This window comes from Anoplophora glabripennis, unplaced genomic scaffold (assembly GCF_000390285.2).
Source record: "Anoplophora glabripennis isolate ALB-LARVAE unplaced genomic scaffold, Agla_2.0 scaffold104, whole genome shotgun sequence".
Taxonomy (NCBI): domain Eukaryota; kingdom Metazoa; phylum Arthropoda; class Insecta; order Coleoptera; family Cerambycidae; genus Anoplophora; species Anoplophora glabripennis.
Genome location: NW_019416210.1, coordinates 313,618 through 338,100, shown reverse-complemented (window position 1 = coordinate 338,100; position 24,483 = coordinate 313,618). Strand labels below are relative to the sequence as shown.

At 29.3% G+C, this 24,483-nt stretch overlaps 3 protein-coding genes across 7 annotated transcripts; 1 reads left to right on the top strand and 2 right to left on the bottom strand.

Annotated features, from left to right (window-relative positions):
* The first annotated feature begins 2,140 nt into the window (after window positions 1-2,140).
* On the top strand, window positions 2,141-3,838 carry LOC108904839. The gene is made up of 2 exons (XM_018707532.1): window positions 2,141-3,220; window positions 3,502-3,838. The coding sequence occupies exons 1-2, from the start codon at window positions 2,278-2,280 to the stop codon at window positions 3,690-3,692; spliced, it is 1,134 nt and encodes a 377-aa protein (XP_018563048.1). The 5' UTR covers window positions 2,141-2,277; the 3' UTR covers window positions 3,693-3,838.
* Window positions 3,827-21,751, bottom strand: LOC108904838. Of its 5 annotated transcripts, none has more exons than XM_018707529.2 (7): window positions 21,702-21,751; window positions 13,558-13,667; window positions 8,927-9,884; window positions 8,772-8,873; window positions 8,581-8,718; window positions 4,755-4,998; window positions 3,827-3,924 (listed from the first exon to the last, which is right to left on the bottom strand). In XM_018707529.2, the coding sequence occupies exons 3-7, from the start codon at window positions 9,861-9,863 to the stop codon at window positions 3,834-3,836; spliced, it is 1,512 nt and encodes a 503-aa protein (XP_018563045.1). In that variant the 5' UTR covers window positions 9,864-9,884; window positions 13,558-13,667; window positions 21,702-21,751; the 3' UTR covers window positions 3,827-3,833. The 5 variants fall into 5 exon arrangements, with proteins under 5 accessions (XP_018563045.1, XP_018563043.1, XP_018563042.1 ...); XM_018707527.2 differs by lacking the exon at window positions 21,702-21,751 and adding an exon at window positions 21,149-21,296; XM_018707526.2 differs by lacking the exon at window positions 21,702-21,751 and having other exon boundaries at window positions 13,558-13,738.
* Window positions 15,113-20,921, bottom strand: LOC108904837. Its single transcript, XM_018707525.2, has 4 exons — window positions 19,623-20,921; window positions 16,929-17,066; window positions 15,484-15,727; window positions 15,113-15,403 (listed from the first exon to the last, which is right to left on the bottom strand). The coding sequence occupies exons 1-4, from the start codon at window positions 20,659-20,661 to the stop codon at window positions 15,301-15,303; spliced, it is 1,524 nt and encodes a 507-aa protein (XP_018563041.1). The 5' UTR covers window positions 20,662-20,921; the 3' UTR covers window positions 15,113-15,300.
* Window positions 21,752-24,483: the final 2,732 nt, after the last annotated feature.

Sequence of the window (24,483 nt, the reverse complement as noted above, 5' to 3'; positions counted from 1 at the left end):
GTACTTAGTTAGAGTGTCACCATTACCAAATAGAGGTGTACTTTAAAATTCTCCAGTTCATTTAATTCGAGTCGTATTCCGCATCGTAATTTTAAAGTACATGTAACATACACATAATATGTCAGTCCAAAGATTCTAGAAACGTTGATTCTTCCATAAACCAATGTATTTAAAACTAGATCAGTTTAGATTTTTTACATTTTACAAATAAGGGAATTTGTTAGGGAGTTTATTCAGAAATGCAATAGTTACCAAAAAATAGGTACATTTTCAAAGCAGACATTTATGTTGTGTGCAAACTGCAGAGTGGTTCAATTGATCAGTTGAATGCGAAAATCTTGTAACAGCTGATAAAAAAATAATGAAATTAAGAGATAAATATTCAAAATTAATTTGGTTTGCTAGTGACTCTAATAAATTTGATTTAAAATGATTTAGATGATCTTTTTAATTAAGAGAAAATTAAGTTTTTCTTTATTTTAACAATCTACCGAATTGTTTTACTCATTAAAAAAAGTCACAATTATGGGAAATGTGTAGGTATTTATTGGTTAAAATTAAAATAGTTTTTTCATAGGCAGACGTCTTTGTTTTTTTAAAATGGCCTTAGCCCATTTACTCTTGCCATTTTCTTTCTCCGATTAATTGATGAATCAATTTTACAGTGACTATTGTATTTCTGATGAAACTTTCAAACCTTTTCTTTTGTAGCATCTTAGGCCTAGTCCCTTAGCTATAAATTTAGTCGAATTCTTAAAAATTTGTTCACGAGTTACATTGATATGGTGCTTAAAGTTATTGTGACGTAACATAAGAATTTACAAGTTTGCAAAATTTGTTTAAACAAATAATGCTTTATGTGATTTTGTGATAAGATTCTAATAATATACATGTTAAATTATAAAAAAAGTTTGTGAGTGTTAAAACATATAGTTTTAACTATCGACGCATTGCATACGTAAAAGCTAGAGAATACAATAAATTTTATTTTACGTACGCACCTTGATTGTGATTTTGTAAAATTTTTATTACATTATTTAAATGTGTTCTGCACTTTATATTTAATTGCACAGCACAATATGGTTCCTGTTTCGCCATTCTTTATGTAGGTATTATACAAGATATATTAAATAAATTTATTATATGTTTTCATAAATAAAATCTCGAAACATTTTATGTAGTCATTTTTTTTAACCAATAGAAAAATTACAAAAGTTACTAATACCACATATCTAACTAATACATTAAAGTTAACAGTGTAATTACTTTTTTATTTATGTTTTGTTGTGATTATTCAAAATAGTACAAACTAAGGGAATGATAGAATATTGTATTGACAGACATAAAATTAGGAATTTTCATTAAATTCTATAGTGTATTCCTCTACTGAGATCTAAGTATATGCTGGAATGCCAACAACAACAAATTAAAGTCTCTAGACACTAAGAAAATACCGCAATCAACTGCTATATTAGGGTATAATTCCTATTATCAATCTTGAAATATAAATTAGAATTTTCAAAAATCACATATTTTGAACAAGATCTATAATACTGCAACAAGTAAATTTTAATTGTTTTTTTATATATAAATGGCACAAATACCTATATAGGTACTACAAATTGCCATTTTGGAGTAAACAAAACAAGGTCAATGATTACTGTGGTTGAATGATTTCCAGGCTGGTTGCCACGTCGTCGATTTACGACTCTTGATTTGTAAATCGACGACGTGGCAACCAGCCCGGAAATCATTCAACAACCATTAACGACAGCCACGGAAGCCTAAACAAAACTAATGATTGCTGTATTTGGTTAAGTCTTAATTTAATTATACTATACTGAATTTGCGACTGCAAGGGAATGCTGACTCAAATATCTCACTTTATGATAACAAACATTAGCTAGAAATGTATGTGAATCAATATCATAAATATGTGTATATTTTTTACAAAATGACAAGAATAAAAATTGAAGTAGATCTTTAAGTGTTATAAAAAATGACATCTAAATAAATATAATTCGCAAGCCGCGTCTTTGGTATAATAACAGAGTGTCCAATATATGCAAACGCAGAAGAAGAAGTAGATGATTGAAACTGTCAAGTTTAAACTATATTATCTTTTACAGTGACAGTTTTTGACAGGTATAAATATAAATAAAATGTAGAGGTTAAGCAAAAATCTGAAAGTTCAGAACGATATAAACCCAATAAATTAAACGGAAATCTGTATGTTTAATTAGTTTATGAGGACTTTTCTTTAGCAGGATAATAGCAATGTATTCTTTTTTAAACCGTTCCTTGTACCGATATTTAAGAGTTAGTACTGAAATCCCTAGACAGTGTAAGCAAAAATTTCACGAAAAGGCAATTACTTTTGACGATACTTTAGATGAATTTACTTCACAACTTACACAGAAAAAAGCAAATAAATGGAATATACAGAAAGACCCCAAAAAGCCAATGAATGACTGTTTATCGAATACAGAAATAAATAATACCTTGAGTGAGTTAAAAGATTATTCTATAGAGAAAATAAACCTACTTTTCAAGGACTGCATAGAACTAGGTAACAATTTGGATTTAGTAAACTTAACAAGACAGTGTATAGAATATCGGAAATGCCCATCCTTATCAAATCTTACGCATATACTTACACTATGTGCACAGGAAGGAGATAAAAATTTGATAATTTTACTCGACGAACTCTGTGAAGAATTTCACCCAGATATTGCGAAAGCCAATTCAAACTTTAGGCACTATTTAGCAGAAGCAATTTGGGTCAAAGGAAATATACTGGAATCACTAAAAATGTTTAAAGAGGTGTATAGCGAAAATGCTTTTTTGAGAAGACGAATAAGACTAGTATTTAAGTTTTTGACACAAGACATTATCTCTACTCGAAGCGAAGCAGCTTTAATAAATATTGTTAAATTTGCCGAAGAACTTCTAAGAGAATACAAAGATTTCTTTCCATTGGCTTGTGTTTGGCAATCATGTTTTTTAAGTGAGTGGTTTACAGATCAGTGCCTTGCTTTACAATTACTAGAAATGAATGAAGGATTGTGTAAAGCTGTAGTTAATAGGGTTCCATATGTAGTAACGATTTCTTTAAGTAGTCACAGAACTGATGTTGTATATAGGCTATTGGAACTATTACTTAAATATGAAATGAAACTGCAGTACAGTAGTGTACTTTCAGCTCTTTTAGATTATCAAAGTAAGTACTTAATGTAAGCAAATATTTTAAACCGTAAGTTGTAAACTTGCGATATCTCAATATTTCGTAAATATTTGCGTGTGTGTAGAGTTATGGGGTTACCCTTGTCAATATTGCAAACATGTCTGAATTAATGCTTTTGCGAGATATTGTGTTATTGCAATATTACAAGTATGTATCTTGTATCATGCCTGTTTATTGTAAAAATGCACTATTCCATTCAAAATATGCACACAGAAATGAAATAAGAATACATACGTTAATATTAAAAATATTTTTAGTTTCCCGAGGGGATCTCAGAAGTAGTTCTGAAATAATACAATGGTCTATAAATAATAATGTTCAACTACCAGCATATCAGAATAAACGGTTTTTGGATTTGTTTCTTCATAAAAACAAAGAAAGTTCTAAGTTGTTGGAACTGGTGAATACAATCAAATCGGATAAGGTCAAAAGAGATCTTAAATTTTAAATAAAAATCTTTTCTATTACTTAATTTTTGTTTAAAATATCAACTAAAAAAAAGTATACAGTTTTTTTAATAGATCTATATTTATTACCACAGTACAACTAGTACAACAAAAAATGTACAAAACTTAATAAAAATTATAAATCACAGATGTATCGTTTCAATAATGTCCTCACAATTATTTTTGGTTGAGTCAGCTTGGGCAAGTCTTTTAAATTCTTTATAGTACATCCACCTAAAATTATTTCATGATAAATTATTAAAATATTGCAATACTAAATTATTTTTATGTTTTAAATCTGATCATTCTTTCTTACAAGTTCGGAAAATGTATGGAGTTAAACACAGCAATATGTCAGTATCTAGTGAAGATATATTTTGCTCATCCAAAGTCGAGAATATTATTCTTGAGTTTGTATTTGGAAATTAAAAAATATGAGCATTTGCCCTCATTTTTGAGATACACTGTTAAAGTTTAAAAATTAGATCTCTAAACACCTGCTGCGCAAATGAAGAAATTGAAACAAATTTCATGTACAAAATACATGAAAAATATTCAATGTAAAATAATTAAGTCAACTCAAGTCTCTGGCATAGATATATGAGTTGAGTTGAGCTAAATTCTCAAAAATTGTGGTATTCTAACTAGAAAACAAATAAAATAGTTTGATCCTGAGTAATGTAACTAATTGTTAGTATCTTAGTGCACAAATTCTAACCAGCGGTTTCCCCCTTGGATTTTACAAAAAGTATTTAATTATTTAATCAAAATGGTGTCACAGTGCCCGAGTACAAGATTTCAAAATGACAGTAGTGCTAGTGTGTCTTAGTCATAATAAAACCTAATCATGTATTAAGCACACAAAATTTTGTTTTAATAATTTCATTTGTTTGATATTTAGAAACAAATTTTTTTATTATTTACTAAGTGTATTAAAAAAATGGGGTTTCAAAGACGAAATGTTGATATAAAACAATATTCCTAAATTTAGCCGAAGAATATGCTTATTTTTGACACACCTTGTATGAAAAATAAAAATATATTAAGTAAATAATTCAACTTACAATATTAGGCCAGCACATATTGTGTAAAATAAAATACTGAAGAACAAGAAGGCAGCTGGGTAAGTTGTCAACGTGTTTACATACACTAACTTATTATAAATAGGAACTGCAGCTGCTGGTGCTAGTGTTTCGAATATTCCTAAAAGAGATTGGGCTTTCCCAATATCGTTTTCTGAAACCACCTTTGTAGTAATCGATTTCTTCACCACTTTGAAGATTCTGGTTATGATACTTATAAACACTCCTATAAAAGTGAAAGATATACAGAGTGTAAATAAATATTGAGGAGATTCTTCGTTGAAAATTCAGTAAAGAAAAATTCTCCCTCTTTATGGATTTATAGCCCTACAAATTGGGAGAGAATATCAAGGTACATGTTTCTGTATTAATTATACTTTTTTTTTATTTCAGACAATTATTTATTTTTAGTTGTTTACTAGGTATTGCTGGTGTAATTCAATGCAAGTGGGGCATGTTGCTTATAAAGTAGCTATTTCCTGCAATATTAATAGTTAGGAGTCTTGTCTGTGGAGTTAGATATCATTGGCATACTTATATTTTTTTGTTTGACTTCATTTCATAAAATTTAAAAAAATTGGATTTGAAATTAGATTAATACCTTTAAAAAAGAGTAATAAATGATCACTAATTATCATAATAACCCTTTTGGGTTTAAACAAAGTATTTCTGATTGTTGGATAGGCTGTAGTGGACCTAGTTGTAGTATCCTCGAATGGCTTAAATTCTGTAGATCTCTGCATATGGGTCATTTAAAAGCTGTAGTATTCAAAAATTGATAATTGAATCATCAATGATGTGATGTAGTCTTGTGTTGTATAATGGTGGGATGTAGTCATTTCAAACATTTATTGTATTTTATAGTTTCTTTCAATTTATTTTTACTCATTTAATGTATTTTCATTTTAATAAAAGCCCCCATGGAGGAAAACCCCATAGATATTATAATTTATTTATTTTTTTTATTCAAGAACTATTACACACACAAAAATAGAGGAGATTAAATGTGTTTCAGATAAATCATGCTACTTATCTAAAACAGATTTCTAAATCTCAATACTGGAGATAGACAAAGAGTTACTCAAGATATTGCTCGTAGGGATGCTTACTGGTACCCTTTGCAACTGAAGGGGGGATCAAAAAATTATCCTTTAGATGAATTTTCGATAATACGAAAATTATAAAAAATTTTATTTCTGTAAATTTCTCTATGTTTACGGAAAATAAAATTTTTGGCTCCCCAATTGAAAAGCCTTAAATTTGTAGGGGGGGGGAGATTTTTATTATAAAAAAGATATCCCTTATTATCATCATTTTCATGACCATTTTTGATGTATCTATTTGCGAACAAATTAAAAAATATAATGTAGTTAAGTATAATCCGAGGGGCGATCCGCTAAGGAAAAAACGTACGAAGATTACAAAATTTCTGAAATCTCTTGTAATATCTGCAGATTTTAATATCAATTAAAAAAATATTACAAATTTCATATAAAAAATCAAGATTACAATATATTTCAACATATTACAAAACATTTCAGGAGATTTCAGAGTTATTTTAGTAGATTTCAGTGATTATTTAAGATTTCAATAGGATTATTAGAAATTAAAAGAAGATTTCAAAATTTCTTAATAAGGTTTCAAGGAATACGGGAATATTACAATAAGTTTTGAATGTCCATTTGAACAAAAATAATTGAATTAACTTCAAATGTCATTCATTTCATTCATTAACAGTAGTACTTTGATTAAGAATTTCCAGTATCATTTTTACGCAAAAATTGTAACATTCTGATTAAGTTTTTGTTCGAATGAACGTTAAAAACTTTTTGTCATGACAAAAATGATAACGCCATTTTGAAAGTAGGTAAGTATATATTTTTATTGAAAGATAAAAATATAATAATTCAATAAACTAATAAAAATAAAAAAATAGAATTATCATAAAATAAACATTTTCCAAAAAAATAAATAATAAGAAATATATTAAGCTTTTATTAACACTTGTATTTAATATTTTACCTGTATACAGCGTATTTAAAAAAGACGCAGCAATATTTAAGGGGGTGATTGCCCAGGTCAATTTATAAAAAAAGTTCCTATAAACATACATCCGCAAACGCTTCGTTACCGATCTACAGAATGTTGAAATTTCATTAAAAAAACAGTAAAAATTAAATTTCTCCAAAACCGCTTGAGATATTATAATGAAATTTTAGTCCTGTCAATAGCTATGGCAGACACGTACTTTGCAATACAAAACGATTTTTTAGTCTTACCAGTGACGCGCGTATTGGCACGTCACTAGCTATTTTTAAAGAAAAAAATAGGACGCCGCTGGTTTTTCTAAAAATAATTTTTTTTATTCCTTGTTCAGTTATGAAGAAGAAAGCTTTCCTCAGATTATACGCACCGTACGACACACTGTTATTGAGTAAAATTAAAAACATTTTATTGCGCACCTAAAACCAATGTTTTAATTTAGAAATTCAAATTATTGAACAAAGAAATTCAAATCATCAAATTTGATTGATTTTTGAAATGTGGTACTGTTGTTTGTAGTACGTAATAATAAGGGGCTGCGTTTTGGAGAAATTTAATTTTTACTGTTTTTTAATGAAATTTCACATGTGGTAGATCGGTAACGAAGCGTTTGCGGACCTATGTTTATAGGAACTTTTTTTATAAAATGACCTGGGCAATCACTCCCTTAAATATTGCCGCGTCTTTTTTAAACACGCTGTATACAAGTAAAGTATTAAATGCAAGTATTAATAAAAGCTTAATATAGTTTTTATTATTTATTTTTTGGGAAAATATTTACCTACTTTCAAAATAGCATTATAATTTTGGTCATGACAAAATGTTTTTAAAGTTCATTCGAACAAAAGCTTAATCAGAATTTAACAATTTTTGCCCAAAAAATGCCTGATACTGGAAATTCTTAATCAAAGTACTATAGTGTTAATGAATGAAATTAATGACATTTGAAGTTAATTCAATTATTTTTGTTCAAATGGACATTCAAAACTTATTGTAATCTTCCCGTATTCCTTGAAACCTTATTAAGAAATTTTGAAATCTTCTTTTAATTTCTAATAATCCAAATGAAATCTTAAATAATCATTGAAATCTGCTAAAATAACTCTGAAATCTCCTGAAATGTTTTGTAATCTGTTGAAAGATACTGTAATCTTGTTAATTTATATGAAATTTGTAATCTTTTTTGAACTGATATTAAAATCTGCAGATACATTACAAGAGATTTCAGAAATTTTGTAATCTTCGTATGTTTTTTCCTTAGCGGATTTGCCCTTCGGAACACACCAATCACACCATATAGGTTTCTGTCGAGGTTTCTGTGGCATCCTTTGGAAATTGAGGTAGGGGGGCGTTGTATAACGACTACATCGACGTAATTCATTAGCTGATTACATAGATTACAGCGAGGATTACAGATAAGATTACGTAGATTACAGATAGATTACATATATTACAGATAAGATTACGTAGATTACAGATAAAATTTCATAGACTTCAATTTCAAAGAGATTCTTAGATGATTACAAAATTTCAAAAAGATAATTATTAAAACGTCTTAATTACACGGAGATTACAAAGATTTCAGAAACGATTACATAAGATTCCAGGGCAAACGTACGAAGATTACATCAGCGGATCGCCCCTCGGTATAACCCAAGTGGTAATAAATTATGAAATCGTTATTTTTTAATAATTAATATTTCCTTTAAATAACTTTGGTATTTCTCTCTGACTTGAAATTAGCTCCGATAGTATTCAAACTTACCTATATAAAATACTGTAACAGAATTTGCTAAACCAAATATTAGATTTGTGATGATTTTATTAATAACAGTGATAAATAGTATCATCAGGTCACTTAAATTTAATATTTTTGTAAAAATTGGCACTCCTAAGGCATTTCCTGAAAATACAACTGACAGTAACTTAAAAAATAATATGGAAATATTACCTTACCCAGTAAATGCACCAAACCGCTAACTGTTATGAAGTAGCTATATTCCACAGGAGTCCATTGGAAAACATTTTGCGTGTAAAGATATAATATGTTTGATTCACCTTAAAATAAATTAAAATAGAATAAGACATGCAATATATAAACATGTTAGTACCATCAAAAGCTCCTCGGTAAATAAATATCACTGCTATTAATGTTAAAATATGCAGTCTATCCGTTCCCGGAGTCTCCTTACAAATCAAATTAAAAGTATCCACAGCATGCGAAGGATCAAATAAATCGGCTAAAAAAAACTTTCTACTATGCTTTTCTTGATTTCGAGATTCCTTTATCCAGCACAGGCCATATATAAACGAAATAAAATGTAATGTTGCAGATATCGTCAAAATACCAATGTAACCTATTTTCGTAAACAACAGTCCACTAAATAATGACACTGAAGGAGAACATACACTTAGAACAACTTGTACGATACCTAATCTAAGAGTTCTCATTTCTATAGAACTTACGTCGGCAATGTAAGAAGTGCTAGCCATAATTAGCATAGTTTGGCCACCAAATAACGAGGGAATTATTTTCTGGGATATTCCCTGAGCCTCCAATGGCCAAGACTGCATATAAATAACACTTAAAATACAACCAAACACTCCAAATATTTCTCCAAGTACTGGAAGTAAGAGAAATGGCTTCCTCCATCTGTGTCTATCGCTGTATGACCCCAAAAACAAAACTAGTAGCAGCGGCATAAAACTCTGTACTGGCTGTTGCCATGAGTGCATATTGCTTATTAATATTTGAATTCTTTCATTCTGACTGGAATAGTTCTCGTGGTGACCGCTTAAAATTGCTTGGCAGATGGAGTTGCTATAATTTAAGTTTACCCTGCACGATTTTTCGAATTCAAGATTGTCTAGTGCTGGCTTTGATAGAAATTGTGCCATTTGGTACAGGGCTACTAGTGGCTCGACAGTTATTATTTGTTTTGCCCTTTTCAGTTTTTTTGCTACTATTTCTCTTACAGTTCTGTGTTCAACGATATTTGATTCTTCCATCTGTACTCCTGCATGTTCGGAGTTTGTTTTTGAGAACATTTCATATTAACGTATATCAGTCTGAAATAAATTTATACGAGTTAGAGTACCGTAGCTAATGATAATATTTAAGAAAAACAATTATCAAAATAAGATGTACATTAACTTCAGTAAGTAAATTAATTTTTGTACACAGTTAAAGAAAATTATTAAAAATATGTACATTTATATCAATTTGATGATATTTTTTTTAATAGCAAACATACAAACTAATTATTGCTTACCATTTATATGTAATTCAATTTGTTAGTGAGATAATTTTTTAAAATTATGTTCAACTGTTGTATGTATTCACATAATCTGATGAAAATATATTAGCTATACTTTTTCAATTTTCAATTTATTAAATAAAGGTCGTCCTATTTCACCTTGGAAAAAAAATAGGACCAATGTCAGACTGTTATTGTTTGAACGTGAACATTTCTATTGACATTTATTAGAAAATTCTCCATGAAGGTTGATTATAATATATTAGAAATGGATTCAAATGTCAGTGCTTTCGGTCGTATGTTAGATTTTATAGGTACTACATGTATGTCTCGCTAAATATATAGATTAGGTATAACATAATATGAAAAACATTGTCATTTTATGGGAATACATAAAAATTATAGCATAACAAGTTTATGCAATTTTAAAATAAAAAATTGGTTTTTCATATTTTAGAAATGTGTTAAATTATTCGACATCACAAAATCACAAATCAACAAAAAAGTTGCTATAAATATGCTTCCGAAAATGTTTTCTTTTGGCGATATATGGTGTTAGTTACAGTTTAGCAGAAAAAAAAGTTTTATTTACAGAAAAAGTACTAAAGGGATCTCCTTTATCTTTAATTTTTTATTATTGGAACTAATACATTGAAGATGAATTTTTCGAGGCAAACGTTAGAATCTGGTACGGGCTGAGGCAGTACAGTATTGAGGGTCATGAAGGCTTGCAAAAATGTAATAAAATTTCGTCGTATTTAAAAAAATTAAGTTGATGGTCCTAGAGAGACGAAACGTTACATATAAAAATTGATTATGCCATTCGATAGAGGGCAAAAAGTTGCCATGCCATGAAATGTCGTCTCAAACAAGGCTGAAATGAAACAAAAACGGATTTCCACAATTTCGGCTTTTTTCAAATATTTCGAAAACTAATTATATTAGCCTTGATTTTTTAGAGCCATAATGTTGGTCCCTTGATTATGGAACTTTGCCCCCATTTAAGCTAATTCGTATCTCACCGTTTCTAAGATCTGTAGCAAGAAGCGAATTTGTAACAGCCTGTATACAGGCTGATTCAAAATTCAGGGGCGTATTTTTGAGGTCAAAATAAGACTTTTTTCTCCTATAAACGTGAATCCACAAATGCTTAGTTTTCGATATACAGGGTGTTACAGTTTTTAATTTTTTTCGATTTTTTAGGAATAATTTCGAAACGGATTCGAATGTTGGTATAAAACTGGAGGTACGGGGGTTTTTTAGGATGCTAAATTTAAATATGTCATTGCTTCTGGCGCTGCTTGTAGAGAGCGCCACCTATAAGGGTGCGCTTGAATTAAATTGGACCTAACTTTCTTGCTACCTTGTACATCGATGTTTGATATTAGTGCGTTTATTTTATCAACTATTTACGGAGAAAGATTTTAAAATATATTTTCACCATCTAATCAGTAATGCAATGATCTTGAATTTTAGCTCTAGATTTTTTTATGCAACTAACCGTTTTCGAGAAAATCACTGCTGACTAAATAGCAGGATTGTCATTATCAAAATACATAGAGAACAAAAAATAAGCAGAGTCAAAAGCAATAATATATATTTAAATTTAGTATCCTAAAAAAAATCCTGTACCCCAAGTTTTATGCTAACATTCAAATCTGTTTGGAAATGATTCCTAAAAAATTGAAAAAAATAAAAAACTTTAACAGCCTACAGCCTGCATATCGAAAACTAAGCATTTGTGGACCCACGTTTATAGGGAAAAAAAGTCTTATTTTAACGTCAAAAATACGTCCCTAAGTTCTTTGTACGGAATTTTGAATCAGCCTGTATAATAAATAAAATAATGTGAATATACAAGGTGTTTATATTAAGTACATACTTGTAAAAACTTTAAAGGGTGAATCGTTGATTAATTTTAAAATAAAAAGTTCATATGTACATGGGTCTGCAACGGCTTCATTTTTAAGATACAGAGCGTTTTTCAACAATTATTGTAAGTGTTATTAAACTTATTTGTAGAAGTAGTTTAGTCTTACAAGTCTTTAGTTATAAATAAAAGACACATTTGTTTTTCAAAAACTCGATTCAACTTACAAAATTCCAATGCAGGTTTAAGTTTAAACCGGTTTTTTTACAAAACGGCTGCTTTCAGCGACAAATACTGAGTGTACTTTTTGTATGTAAAATTGAATGGAGAATAGATATGTCAAAAATGACATACAGTGCGACACAATAAAGTTATAGTTATTTAAATCCAAGTACAACATTGTATGTGGCGCCCTCTAACTTTAAACAAAAAAACTAAGTAAACATTTGACTTTCTCATCGTCAATACTCCCAGTTTCCCGAATTTCGTCAAATTGCCATTGTGTTGAACAAAAATATAATCAAAACACCAAACAAACATTTTTTTTAGACACTCTGTATCTCAAGAAACAAGCCGTTGTGGACCCATATTCATATGAACATTTTATCTTAAAACTAGTCAAAGATTTAAAATTTGTACAAGTACTTAATAAACACCCTGTATAAGAAAATATTACCAAATACCAAAAATCAAATTATACTTTAAATAAAAATAAATATTATTCAAGGTNCATATGTACATGGGTCTGCAACGGCTTCATTTTTAAGATACAGAGCGTTTTTCAACAATTATTGTAAGTGTTATTAAACTTATTTGTAGAAGTAGTTTAGTCTTACAAGTCTTTAGTTATAAATAAAACACATTTGTTTTTCAAAAACTCGATTCAACTTACAAAATTCCAATGCAGGTTTAAGTTTAAACCGTTTTTTTTTTTTCAAAACAGCTGCTTTCAGCGACAAATACTGAGTGTACTTTTTGTATGTAAAATTGAATGGAGAATAGGTATGTCAAAAATGACATACAGTGTGACACAATAAAGTTATAGTTATTTAAATCCAGGTACAACATTGTATGTGGCGCCCTCTAACTTTAAACAAAAAAACCAAGTAAACATTTGACTTTCTCATCATCAATACTCCCAGTTTCCCGAATTTCGTCAAATTTCCATTGTGTTGAACAAAAATATAAACAAAACACCAAACAAACATTTTTTTTAGATGCTCTGTATCTCAAGAAACATTGCCGTTGTGGACCCATATTCATATGAACATTTTATTTTAAAACTAGTCAAAGATTTAAAGTTTGTACAAGTACTTAATAAACACCCTGTATAAGAAAATATTACCAAATACCAAAAATCAAATTATACTTTAAATAAAAATAAATATTATTCAAGGTACTACATTATTATTTATTATTGAAGTTAAGTATCATTTACAGCTTGAAATAAACTACATATTTTCATTAATTTCGAACACCCCATATATTGAAAACAAAGTGTTTCTGAGCACGTCTATAGAATTTTTTTGTTACTTGGTGACGTAGAATCTACCATTAAAGTTCAGCCAAGTATTTCAGATACCTCTAATATTTTTATATACAAAAACATAAATACCTTTCCTTCAAACGGTGAATAGTTTATCTTCCTGCTAACATTTATAAAAGTGAAGATATCTTGAAGCAAAATTCAACAGTCATACTATAAGGAGCATAGTTCAACATAAACTGAAAATAAAGCATTTAACGAGTTAATAATCAAGATTAACCACTCATATATGTACAGTGTGGAAATTATTTATAGTTAATATCAACTATATTTTCCTGGAAAAAAAAACAGTCGGTATTAAACTGTGCATCAAAGCAGTAATACATAAAAAAAATCATTGGACACCAAAAAGTACAGACCACAAAGGAGGAATTTTTGCACTCTATTTGTTTCATCATAGCCATTTTATAGTTATGAGTTAACAATTTAAATAATAGGTATTTTACATATTTCTTTTATTTTGTTCAAATTTTAGATTTTAGTACTCATAATAACTTGTGAAAGTTTAAACATTATGTATCGTTTCTATTAAAATTAAAACATCATTGATCACTACTTGTAAAAATACAATAAACAACTGTATCACATACTTTTTGTTATAACTTGTTGACCACTGAAGTATACTTACTAATAAGTGTAATCCCCGCATATTTTTATTACTGTTCACTTAAATTCTGCAACCTCAAACTTTTTAAGTATGGAAATCAAAGTATTTAGCCTACTTTACTAAAATTCAAAATAAGAACGACCATTAACTTGTTTGTAGCATTACCTTTAATGGGTTGCTGCATCTCATATCAGTATTTATTAATTAATATATACAAGAAAACATAACTAACAAATTGATTAGATGACAGTATAAAAACATAAAAACAACTTAATTAAAGATAGTACATAAAATCTATAACATTTTCAATGACTTTGATATAACAATACCTAATTTTGGAAAAGGTAAATGTGACAAATTAATCACATGTTGGTATAATTTAGTTGAACATATGTCGAGCTAAACTAAATGGTGCTACATGAAATTGATGTATAATGTCACTCATTTTTACTAGAAAGATATTGTCACTACAAATGAATGACACGTGCCAGTCAATTTATTCATTTATTAGATATTTTTTATAATTATCTGAATTAATTTAAGTAATATTTAAATTGTGTTAGTATTATCATAAGATACAGGTGTAATACAATGGCATTTCAAAAATTAAGGAGCATATTCTATACGCATGTTTTTAACTTTCTTTTGAGTAGAAAAAATTAGAATGTTACAATATTTTAAAAAATTATAGCACACCACTGGCAAATTTTTCTATCATTTTTTAAATTAAAATTTGTATTATTGGAAACACAGGAAAGCCATTTTGAAAATTTTTTATAAAAAGTAAAATTTTTACAAAATTTTTCATAATTGCAATTTAAAAATAACAGAACATTTCAATGTCATCACAATTTTGTTGTGTTAAATGTTAAATTTTATGCGCACTGCACAGGAAAATTCAATTTCAATATCTCCATTTATTAGAGAAGAAATTTAAGATATGTGTTTTTAAACTTTAACACTATATCTTCAGAGTTGAAAGGTATATATGAAAATGTTTGGACAAAAAAATGCTCCTTTATTTTAAACATTTTATATTATTACACACTGTATAAAGTGCTTTCTATAGGTTACATCGACCCAGTAACATTCTAGCAGCACAGCAAATTGATCAGTTAACAAAATTGTGTTTTTTATTTTGTGCACATCAAAAACTAAATAAATTTAAAAAAACAATAAAAATAACAACAAATTTAACGAACTCTTCAAATATGTGTTGTCTGTGTATAACTTTCCATAGGTATCGATTTGTCCTTTGTACTTTCTGCAATTTTTTTGTTCTTTCGTTTCTGACCAATCCACATCCACCTAGGTATAAACACAATTCCAAATAAGTTTTGAAACCATAAGATTAATGATAAATAATTATTTTCAAGAAATACACTTACATCACCAAGATACAGCATATTACATAGAGTATAATTCCAAACACAAAAAAAGCTGGTGGGTAGACATTAAATGTTTTATTGTATATGACTTGGTTATAAACAGGTGTAGCGATTGCGGGAGCTACAGCTTCAAAAATGCTTAATAACGACTGAGCTTTTCCCAAGTCATTTATAGAAACAACTTTCGTACCCAGAGACCGTATTGCCACTCCTGAGACTCCTGTTATTAAACTTACAATGACGGCTACAAAAAAAAAAAGGTTTCATTCAATATAGAAAGAAAAGTATTGTCTATACTGATGACAGAAAAAATGTGATAGTAGGTTGGAGAGTTGAACTTAAGAGATTAGAGATAAATATTTTTCAATACTTTTTTATATAATTTTACCAACAGTCCATAAACATGTTGAGAACTAAAAAAAGAACAATATCTACTAGGAAGACCATGGAATAAGTAATAATATCAATTAATTTGATAATGTATCTTCAATAACAATAATTAATGTTGAATAAATTTCCTAGATGAAGGAATTAGAATAAACTTGAATCCATGAATATAATAAACAAAAAGCAGATGTCATGTAACATTTGTATGGACTTTGATAGACTGTCATATTATATTAGAACTGCAGTTTCTCAAAACAATTTAATGCAATATAATTTTTAGTTCAAATAATGAACAAATTAATTTTTTTTTGTGAAATATGAGGTAGGTATACAAGAACTTATTTTATGATAAAATAATTATTAATATTATAAGGTGCAAAAATGTGTCAAAAATTAAGGAAACACAGTATTTGTCCCAAGATAAGAATATTTTTTTTTGTGATACAGGGTATTGCAGTTTTCAAAAAAACAATGTTCTGCCTCTAAATATCTTCTGGAAAATATTGAAACAAAATGGTATGAAAGAATTAAATTTCAACTCAAACAAGTGGTATACTGCTTATATTCTCCCTCAAAATTATGCCATTGGTGCAGAAAAAAATTCTCATTTTTTGATATGCAATTCTTACTTTGAACAAAAATCATCTCGACTTTTTTATTGTTCGTTTTATTAGATCTTCCAATAATGTTATCGTATAAAAATAAATGAGGGGATCTGTCAAATAGTATTAAACCACTTTTAACATAAGACTTAATGGAAAATTCTACTCAGTGTTATGTATCTTCATTGTTCAAGAGATTTGGATACCTATATCATTTTTTTAAATGTAATGCCCTGCACTTCAGAAACGAAAGTTTAAAGGGAAAATGTTTACATAAAAAATATTCTTAAACTTAGACAAGCAAAAACACTTTCATTTTTGATATATTGTCGTGTTGAACCTTGTATAAAGTAGCCATAATAATATACAAAATTAAAAATGAATATAGTAAATCTATACTGATATATTAGAGCAGTTTTGGTTATTGCATTTAAAAAATGTAAGCTTCTTTCTTACCTACATACATTAAGGTGCCTGTATTAGCCATTGCAAATATAAAATTGCATAAAATCTTATCTGCGAATGTGATCACAATGATAATTGGATCGCTTAGATTCATTATTTTTGTAAATAGAGGAATAGCAACCACCGTACCTAAAAAGATATACATATATCACTCTTCTATATATACCTACGAGTACCTACTTTAAGAAAGTACAATGAATATAGATAAAACTGATCTAATTTCAAGTTAATGAACATTATCCTCTAATTTTCTGTTCAAATATAATGTGAAAAGAGCCATCAGTTTGAGTGCTGATATAGAGTTAGAATCGCTTATTTGAGAAACAATCTAAGTCACATTTTGCAAGTTTTCAGTTTCCTGGCAGATGTATTTTTATAGTATGAAATAAAACAACTAACAATTCTACCTCGCTAAGCAAGAAAATAATAAATGACATTTTATTCAATTCGAGATAACATGTTTACTTTATTAATTATTTATTTGTAAATACACGATTCAACAAGTTTACAAAACAGGAATGGAAATAATATAACATACTACAGTGTAAACTCTATAACGTCGTTCTTTATAACGAAAAACTTCCTATAACATAGAAATTAGATCAATTTGGTTGGTTTATGTCAAAACCCATACATTAATACACTCTTTATAGCGCAACAGCCATTCTCTATTGCGAAGAAATATGTTCATATTTAGACACCAGCAAATATTTATAGAACTATTTAATAGTGTAATTGCTTTTATAATCAGCTTACAAAAGGTTCCGACTCATGAATATTTCCACGGAAATACTGGTAGGATAAATTTGGCTAGTATAGATGAACAATCAAGACTATATTATAAATGTTATGGACCAGGTGATTAATGCGGGCATTATTAATAATGTGCGGGCATTATAAATAATGTCTAGCTCTATCGGGCTAAGCGATTAATTACTATCTAAACTTCATTATTTATCACATTGCACGGTCATTATTATATTGCTACGTAACAATTGGGCAATTTGATAATAAAGTTAAATTTGTCACGGTGCGGGGAGGGAAGCACCGAATTATGCCAAATAATGAGTCTGATTGCTTAAACTTTAGTTTATTTTATGTTTTATAATAATATGTCAAAACTTCTGTAAAACAAAGATAATGTTGTGAAATGTTTGTTTTAAATTTTATATGTTTTGTGTTACCTATATTTTTAATATGACTTTCCTTAAGTTTTAAATGCAGAAACTAGTGGATTCTTAATGTAGAAGTCCTTGCTAATTAATCCAAATAATGAGTCAGATTATTTAAATTGTTTAGTTTATTTATTTATAAACATTTAGTTTATTTTAAGTTAAATGACAACAATAATAAAAAAATAGTAATTAAATATGTTTGTATTACTCTGCCCAAAAGGTGATGGACAATATGTATAATGCCCGGTCAATTTGATAATTTGAATAATTATTGTCAAATTGCACACTCATATTGGGCATTTTACATAATGACCGGGCATTATGTATAATGCTCGATTTATCACTTGGTCCATAACATAAACATCTGGTAAAAATATTTATATTTGGTGAGTTGGAAATAAAAAATGAGTCTACACCCCACAAGTGGATAAGTACCACAAGTTTAAAAATGTAGTAGTTTCAAAAATATGCATTGAACATTTTCTAGGATATTTATATGAATGTATTAAACTAATTCAAATAAATTCACCAAATTTTTCTTATAAAAATCTTATCAAATGAGGTCAATCAACATTATTCGGTACCAGAAATTTATGTACATGCAATAGATATTTAGCATGTTTCGATTTTTATCAATACCATACACGTTTTTTTGAAAAATTTACAATTTTCTGGATATGAGTTTATTTTATTAGAACATTTACATACAAATTCCTTCAAAATTGAAAGCGACAATGAAAAAATAATGAACTAAAACCTAGTCTTTAAAATAAATTTAACTCGTTTGCACTGTAGATATGATAAGAGAAATTGGACGAAAAATTACTTTGGTCCTTGAAAAAAATGGGAAAAATTTAAATTTTATGTAAAATAATTGATTCTTGCTTAGCAGGATAAAGTTCACTGCAGAAACAATAAAAGTCCTAAACTAGCGTTAGTATTAGCAGCAAACAAAAAATTTGTAATAGTAAGTATGTGATACTAAGGATCTTTTTGAACTAAACTATGCCTTACCCATAGGGGTGTGAATAGCAGCATAAAAAACTCAAATTAACCGATATGTGACTTAAGTTGTTACTGAAATAAGTCTAACAGTTGTTTTTCAATGTTGAACATTAAAAGTAAAAAAAAATGAATTGCTTAAGGCAGGGGTCGGCAAGTGATTTTAGATGGGGTCTGGATACTTTTAAAAATTTTTAATGAGGTCCAGAAAAAAAATTCATATTTCTTACAAATTTTCATATGAACTCAAATTTAATCTGCTTACTAACCATTAAGAAAAAATTATAAGGTTGGCACTCAAACGTAAATAAAACATTTTTTAAATAATTTATTTGAGTAATTTATACTTTAAAAAATTTTTTGGCGGTCCAGTATATTACCTTCCGCTGTCCGGACCTGGACCGCGGTCCGCCAGTTGCCGACCCTTGGCTTAAGGCATGTACTGCACTCGCATTAACAACTTCCATTAACGATAGTATTCGACTCCTAATTGTAATTATATACTTACCAATTAAATGCACTATCGTATTAACAGATACAAGATAACTAAATTCCACCACAGTCCAATGCACTTGCCTTTGTGCGTACAAGAAAAATAGGTTCAATTCACCATTCGCCACCCCGTTGTACACAAAAATTGTCACAAGCACTAAAAGAATGTAGACCCGGTTATTATCAGCAGCCTTCTTGCATATCAAGCTAAATGTATCAACCGCATTCTTTGGATCGAAAATGTCGCACAAAAGATTAGCTGTTGACTCTTTCACTGGTTGTTTCGGTTCCTTGATACAATAAATTCCGTACGTGAGTGCAAACAAATAAAATGCAGCTGCTATCAGGAGTATCCCGTAATATCCAATTTTGTTAAACAGTACTCCACTAATAAGTTGTATGATCGGAGAGAAAATGTTGAGGGTTATTTGTACAACACCCATTCTAAGTGTACGCATCTCAACCGTGCTGACGTCTGCAATGTAAGCAAAAGCCGCCATTGTAATCATTGCCGGTCCTCCTAAGATTGATGGAATTATAGTTTGCGAAACTCCTTGGGCTTCTAGCGGCCATGTATCCATGAATATAACACACAAAATACATGCTATTACCGCAAAGAACTCCCCAACAATCGGTAATAACAAAAACGGTTTTCTCAATTTGTGACGGTCACTAAAAGACCCTAAAAACAATATTAATATTAAGGGCATAACAGTTTCCACTGGAGTCTTCCAAGTGTACATGTTGCTAATTGTGACCAATACTTGATCGTTGTGATCTGTGAAGTTCTCGTGAGTGCCAGCTAGAATATTGTTGCAAACCGAGTCGTTGAAACCCAAATTTACTCTGCAGGCTTTTTCAAACTCCAAATTTTTCATTGCTGGTACACAGAGGTAAGAAGCCAGTATGTATGCAGTTATAAGAGGTTCCACAGTGATAACTTCCCGGATGTAAGAAACTTTTTCCCTCCAACTCAATTTCAAAAAAGGCTTATCAGCTTCCTTTTTTGTTAAATCCGGGGTAGAATCCGCCACTAAATCTGCAGTTGAAGTCATTTTCAATATTAATTTTGTATCACTGTCACTGAAAACGTGCACACATTTAACTTTTAAATTCTACATCCTGGTCAATGGAATTCTAATGAAGATATTTTTCATAACACACAAAACCTGTTTCTAAGAAGATGGCCTTTACAAAAATAGGTAAGATTCAAGTATGACAATTATGCCATCACCATCAGTGATGATATTTACTGTTAAAAAACAAAAAAAAATTTCCACATTGCACATAGGAATTTGTCTACTATCCACATAAAAAGGCAGTTTTTACCTTCAAATGTAGTTCAGTTATTCTGTTGGTTCCTTGAGTGAGTACGTACTTTTTGAAACAGCCTCGGGCAAGAAGTGATGCCTGACTATTTACTAATGTCGTAAGGTCATGGATAAGAATTAAATGTGTTAGTTTTATAGATAAATTCCTTTATAATTGTTGTACTGCCATATCAATAATAAACACGCATTTATTGTAAAGAAAATATTTTACCTTAACAAAGACACTGTAGTGTCAATTAACTGGAACACAATTAAAAAAATATGTAAAATCTTCCTTAACAATAACATTCTGTTACACCTGTTAGCACAAAGTCAAGCAAAATCAAGTATTTACTTCTGTAGTAAATATATCTGATCAGAACGAGTGCATATAAAAAAATATAGAAATCAAGTACATTTCATTCAGTTTACCTTGAAATGAAAACAACAATTTAATTGTTAGATTATTTGAGAAAAGATTGCCAGAGGCAAAGTTATTCTCTAGGAATTTAAATATACATCAACAATCTTGATTGGACTTCCCAAATGTTTGGCACAAGTAGATTGTATTGTAAAAAATATATCAAGGACATTCAGTTGCCTTCAGGTCCTTTCATTCATTAAAACTAGTACCGTTCATAAACAAGTTTCTAGCATCTAGCTAACACCATGCAACATGTTTAACAATTAAATACACATACGAATATATCGAAGAATTATGTTTAGTAAATATTTTGCAATGCATGGTTATAATAGGAAATCGTCACACTTATAAAGTAATTTACCTTGCTCTTTTCTTCCTGGTACTGTAATGGACTGCTTGTACGTATCTACTTTGAAAACCTATTCTGTAATAATGTTTCACGTGAAGAATTTACTGTTTATCAATAAAAAAATCTTTCTTCATGATATATGCCTTTAAATACAATGGGTTTGTTTCAACTCGTAATTTTATTGTTTTCAAATCAGTTGAGCATATAATGCAGATATTGATTCTGCGGTTTCTGATGAAAAAAGATGAGCAGGTACTTAATGATATTTATAAAAATAATTGCTCCCATAAAAAATTATACAGTATGTCCAAAATGGTGTTACATTTTTATATAAAAAATTATGTAAGCAAAAAAATTTGCAATTAAACATAGTTGTTTTATAGTTTTACATATCTTATATCCAGATTCATTATTAAAATTATTAACATTATATACAAGGTGTTCCACTTAAGACTTTTCAGTTTCTGTCCAATTTAATTCAAATATTTTTCAAAACACAGCATTTATTGAATTTAATTTATAAGCTAAATTTACCAATCACAAATACTAAAAATAGACAGAAAAAACCTCAGTATTACTCATTTTTTTAATGGGAAAATCTGATTAACAAAAGTTTTTTGGAATCACAAGAATGGTAGAAATTTGAGTGCAATTAATTTCGCCTTTTCTTTAAATTGTGTGAATTTAAAAATGATTATATTCAATAGTTTTTGCGAAAAAAAACAGTCAATAGCAAGTGTCTGAACTGCATAAACTATTTTATTTTTGTTATCAAATAGATCATATTTTTGATAATATAGCCTCACAAAAAAAAATGGGAGGCGCAATAGACAAGATCATGGTACCTATGTTTTTGGGGTCGTTGAATCCGAATACGGTGTCCATTTGACCCGATTAGGTCAGTTTAAGGTCACCTGACCTGAATTTGACCTTAAACTAAGCTTAACCCAGACCTGATTTGATAAAACAAACAACGGATTCAGATTCAGCGGCACAAAAACATATAGATATGTAGGTTTACTTTGTTGGTAATTGATTCTCTACATTTGACCTTGAACTGACCTTAGCCTAAACTTGATCGGACCAAACAAACAACGGATCAGTAGCGGCTCGTCAAGTGACACGAAATTTCTGTTTGGTTGTGTAATTTAAAATTATTTTTAATTTTATATAAATTTTATAATTTAGGTAAAATTCTATATTGAAAATGTATTGTGTTTGATTGTTTAATACGCAGAAATAAACAGAATAGTTGCGCGATGAACGCCCTTTAAAAAACCATTGCCTTTGTTGAACGAGAACATCAACCTGGGACCATACAAGGTATAGTATACGTAAGTGACGCAGATTGAAATCAGTCTGTATTCTGCTTCTCTTCGTACCATTGTTTACGGTGGTTGTCATGGCAACGACGCGGCCAGCACGGGATTAAACTACGCGTGGGGGAACGAGTGAGGCAGAAATTGAAGCAGCACTGCCCATCACCTGCCTTTAACATTTTATACGATACGCGTCGCCCAGTGCACGATTGTAACGATTCTTAGTTAATGTTTGTTTTGTATAATAATTGTAGAAATGTTTCCTATGTATGATCTAGTATGTATTTTATTGGAAACGCCATTTTCCAGATGGAAAATTGAGGACAAAAAGGATTTTTTAAATTGCGAGACCTGTGCCTTATTCTCTCGATATGGAAAAAAGGGGAAGTCAAAAGACGTGCACCTTTGAAAGTTTCGGAATGAATGGTTTGGAGTATAAGTGGTTGTATGGAAGTGGTTGTCATAACCACAAAACTTCTTTGGAACATACATGTACGGTGTGCATAATGTTCGCAGAAGTCCACAAGCCGAACTAATATTTCTATTTTTTATAAAATCTAATTGAAAATCCTTCTCACGAACGTCAGTTTTTCGGTAATATTGCAAATGCAACTAAAAATTTCCAGATTCATTTAAAACTGTTTGACCTTGAAAATTTGAAAATTTTAGCCAGTGCCGCTTTTTTATTCTTTTTAGTCAATCAATGAATATGTTTCACCTATTTCTCAATATCACGAGCCGCCACTGTTAATGGATTCAGATTCAGCAATCCAAAAACATATGGATATGTAGATTTACTTTATTGGTAACTGATTCTCCACATTTGACATTGAACTGACAGTCCAGAGCTAATTAGGTCAAATAGACATCGGATTCGAATTCAGCAACCTCAAAGACATATAGATACGATGGTTTTCACTTTCGAACATCCCACTTTTTTTTTGTGAGGCTGTGTAATGAAATCCGCTTTGTATTGAAAACGACTAATAAAATAATTAATTATGCAAAAACTGTTAGGAATACAAAAATATTACAATAGAGAAAAAATCTAAACAAAATTTTTACATGTAAGCTAAATTATAAGCAAAAAAGAAAATGACCAAATTTGGTTAGTGCTAGGGTAATTTTTCCTAATTCTGTAAATGAGGTTACTTTGGTTACTATGTTAATCTATGTTCATCTCTTGAAAGTGTTAAATTAAATCGGAGAAAAAAAATTAAAAAATTATAAAGATGTTAGTCTTAAATTGAACACTAATCAAATATATCAAACAACAACTATTATTTTTGAGTGAGATATATTCGTTATAGACCACTAAAATAAAAATAGAAGGAACAAGTACAATTGAAAGTAATATTTTAATTTTTTGTTACTTCTGGCTCCAATTTTATTATAAACACACGATTTCTTCATTAAAAATCTTGTTTCCAATCTTATTAAAATAAAAAAAAATTATATACATGATTTTGAATGAG

Bases quoted from the DNA above. Each gene is read 5' to 3' on its own strand.
- LOC108904839 (XM_018707532.1), top strand. From the start codon at position 2,278: ATGTATTCTTTTTTAAACCGTTCCTTGTACCGATATTTAAGAGTTAGT. The intron at 3,221-3,501 runs GTAAGTACTTAA...AAATATTTTTAG, and splicing joins AGCTCTTTTAGATTATCAAA to TTTCCCGAGGGGATCTCAGA.
- LOC108904838 (XM_018707529.2), bottom strand. From the start codon at position 9,863: ATGTTCTCAAAAACAAACTCCGAACATGCAGGAGTACAGATGGAAGAA. The intron at 8,874-8,926 runs GTACTAACATGT...ATTTATTTTAAG, and splicing joins TTACCGAGGAGCTTTTGATG to GTGAATCAAACATATTATAT. The intron at 4,999-8,580 runs GTAAGTTTGAAT...TCACTTTTATAG, and splicing joins TGTTACAGTATTTTATATAG to GAGTGTTTATAAGTATCATA.
- LOC108904837 (XM_018707525.2), bottom strand. From the start codon at position 20,661: ATGACTTCAACTGCAGATTTAGTGGCGGATTCTACCCCGGATTTAACA. The intron at 17,067-19,622 runs GTAAGTATATAA...ATATCTTTTTAG, and splicing joins TACGATAGTGCATTTAATTG to GTACGGTGGTTGCTATTCCT. The intron at 15,404-15,483 runs GTAAGTGTATTT...GTTTATACCTAG, and splicing joins ATATGCTGTATCTTGGTGAT to GTGGATGTGGATTGGTCAGA.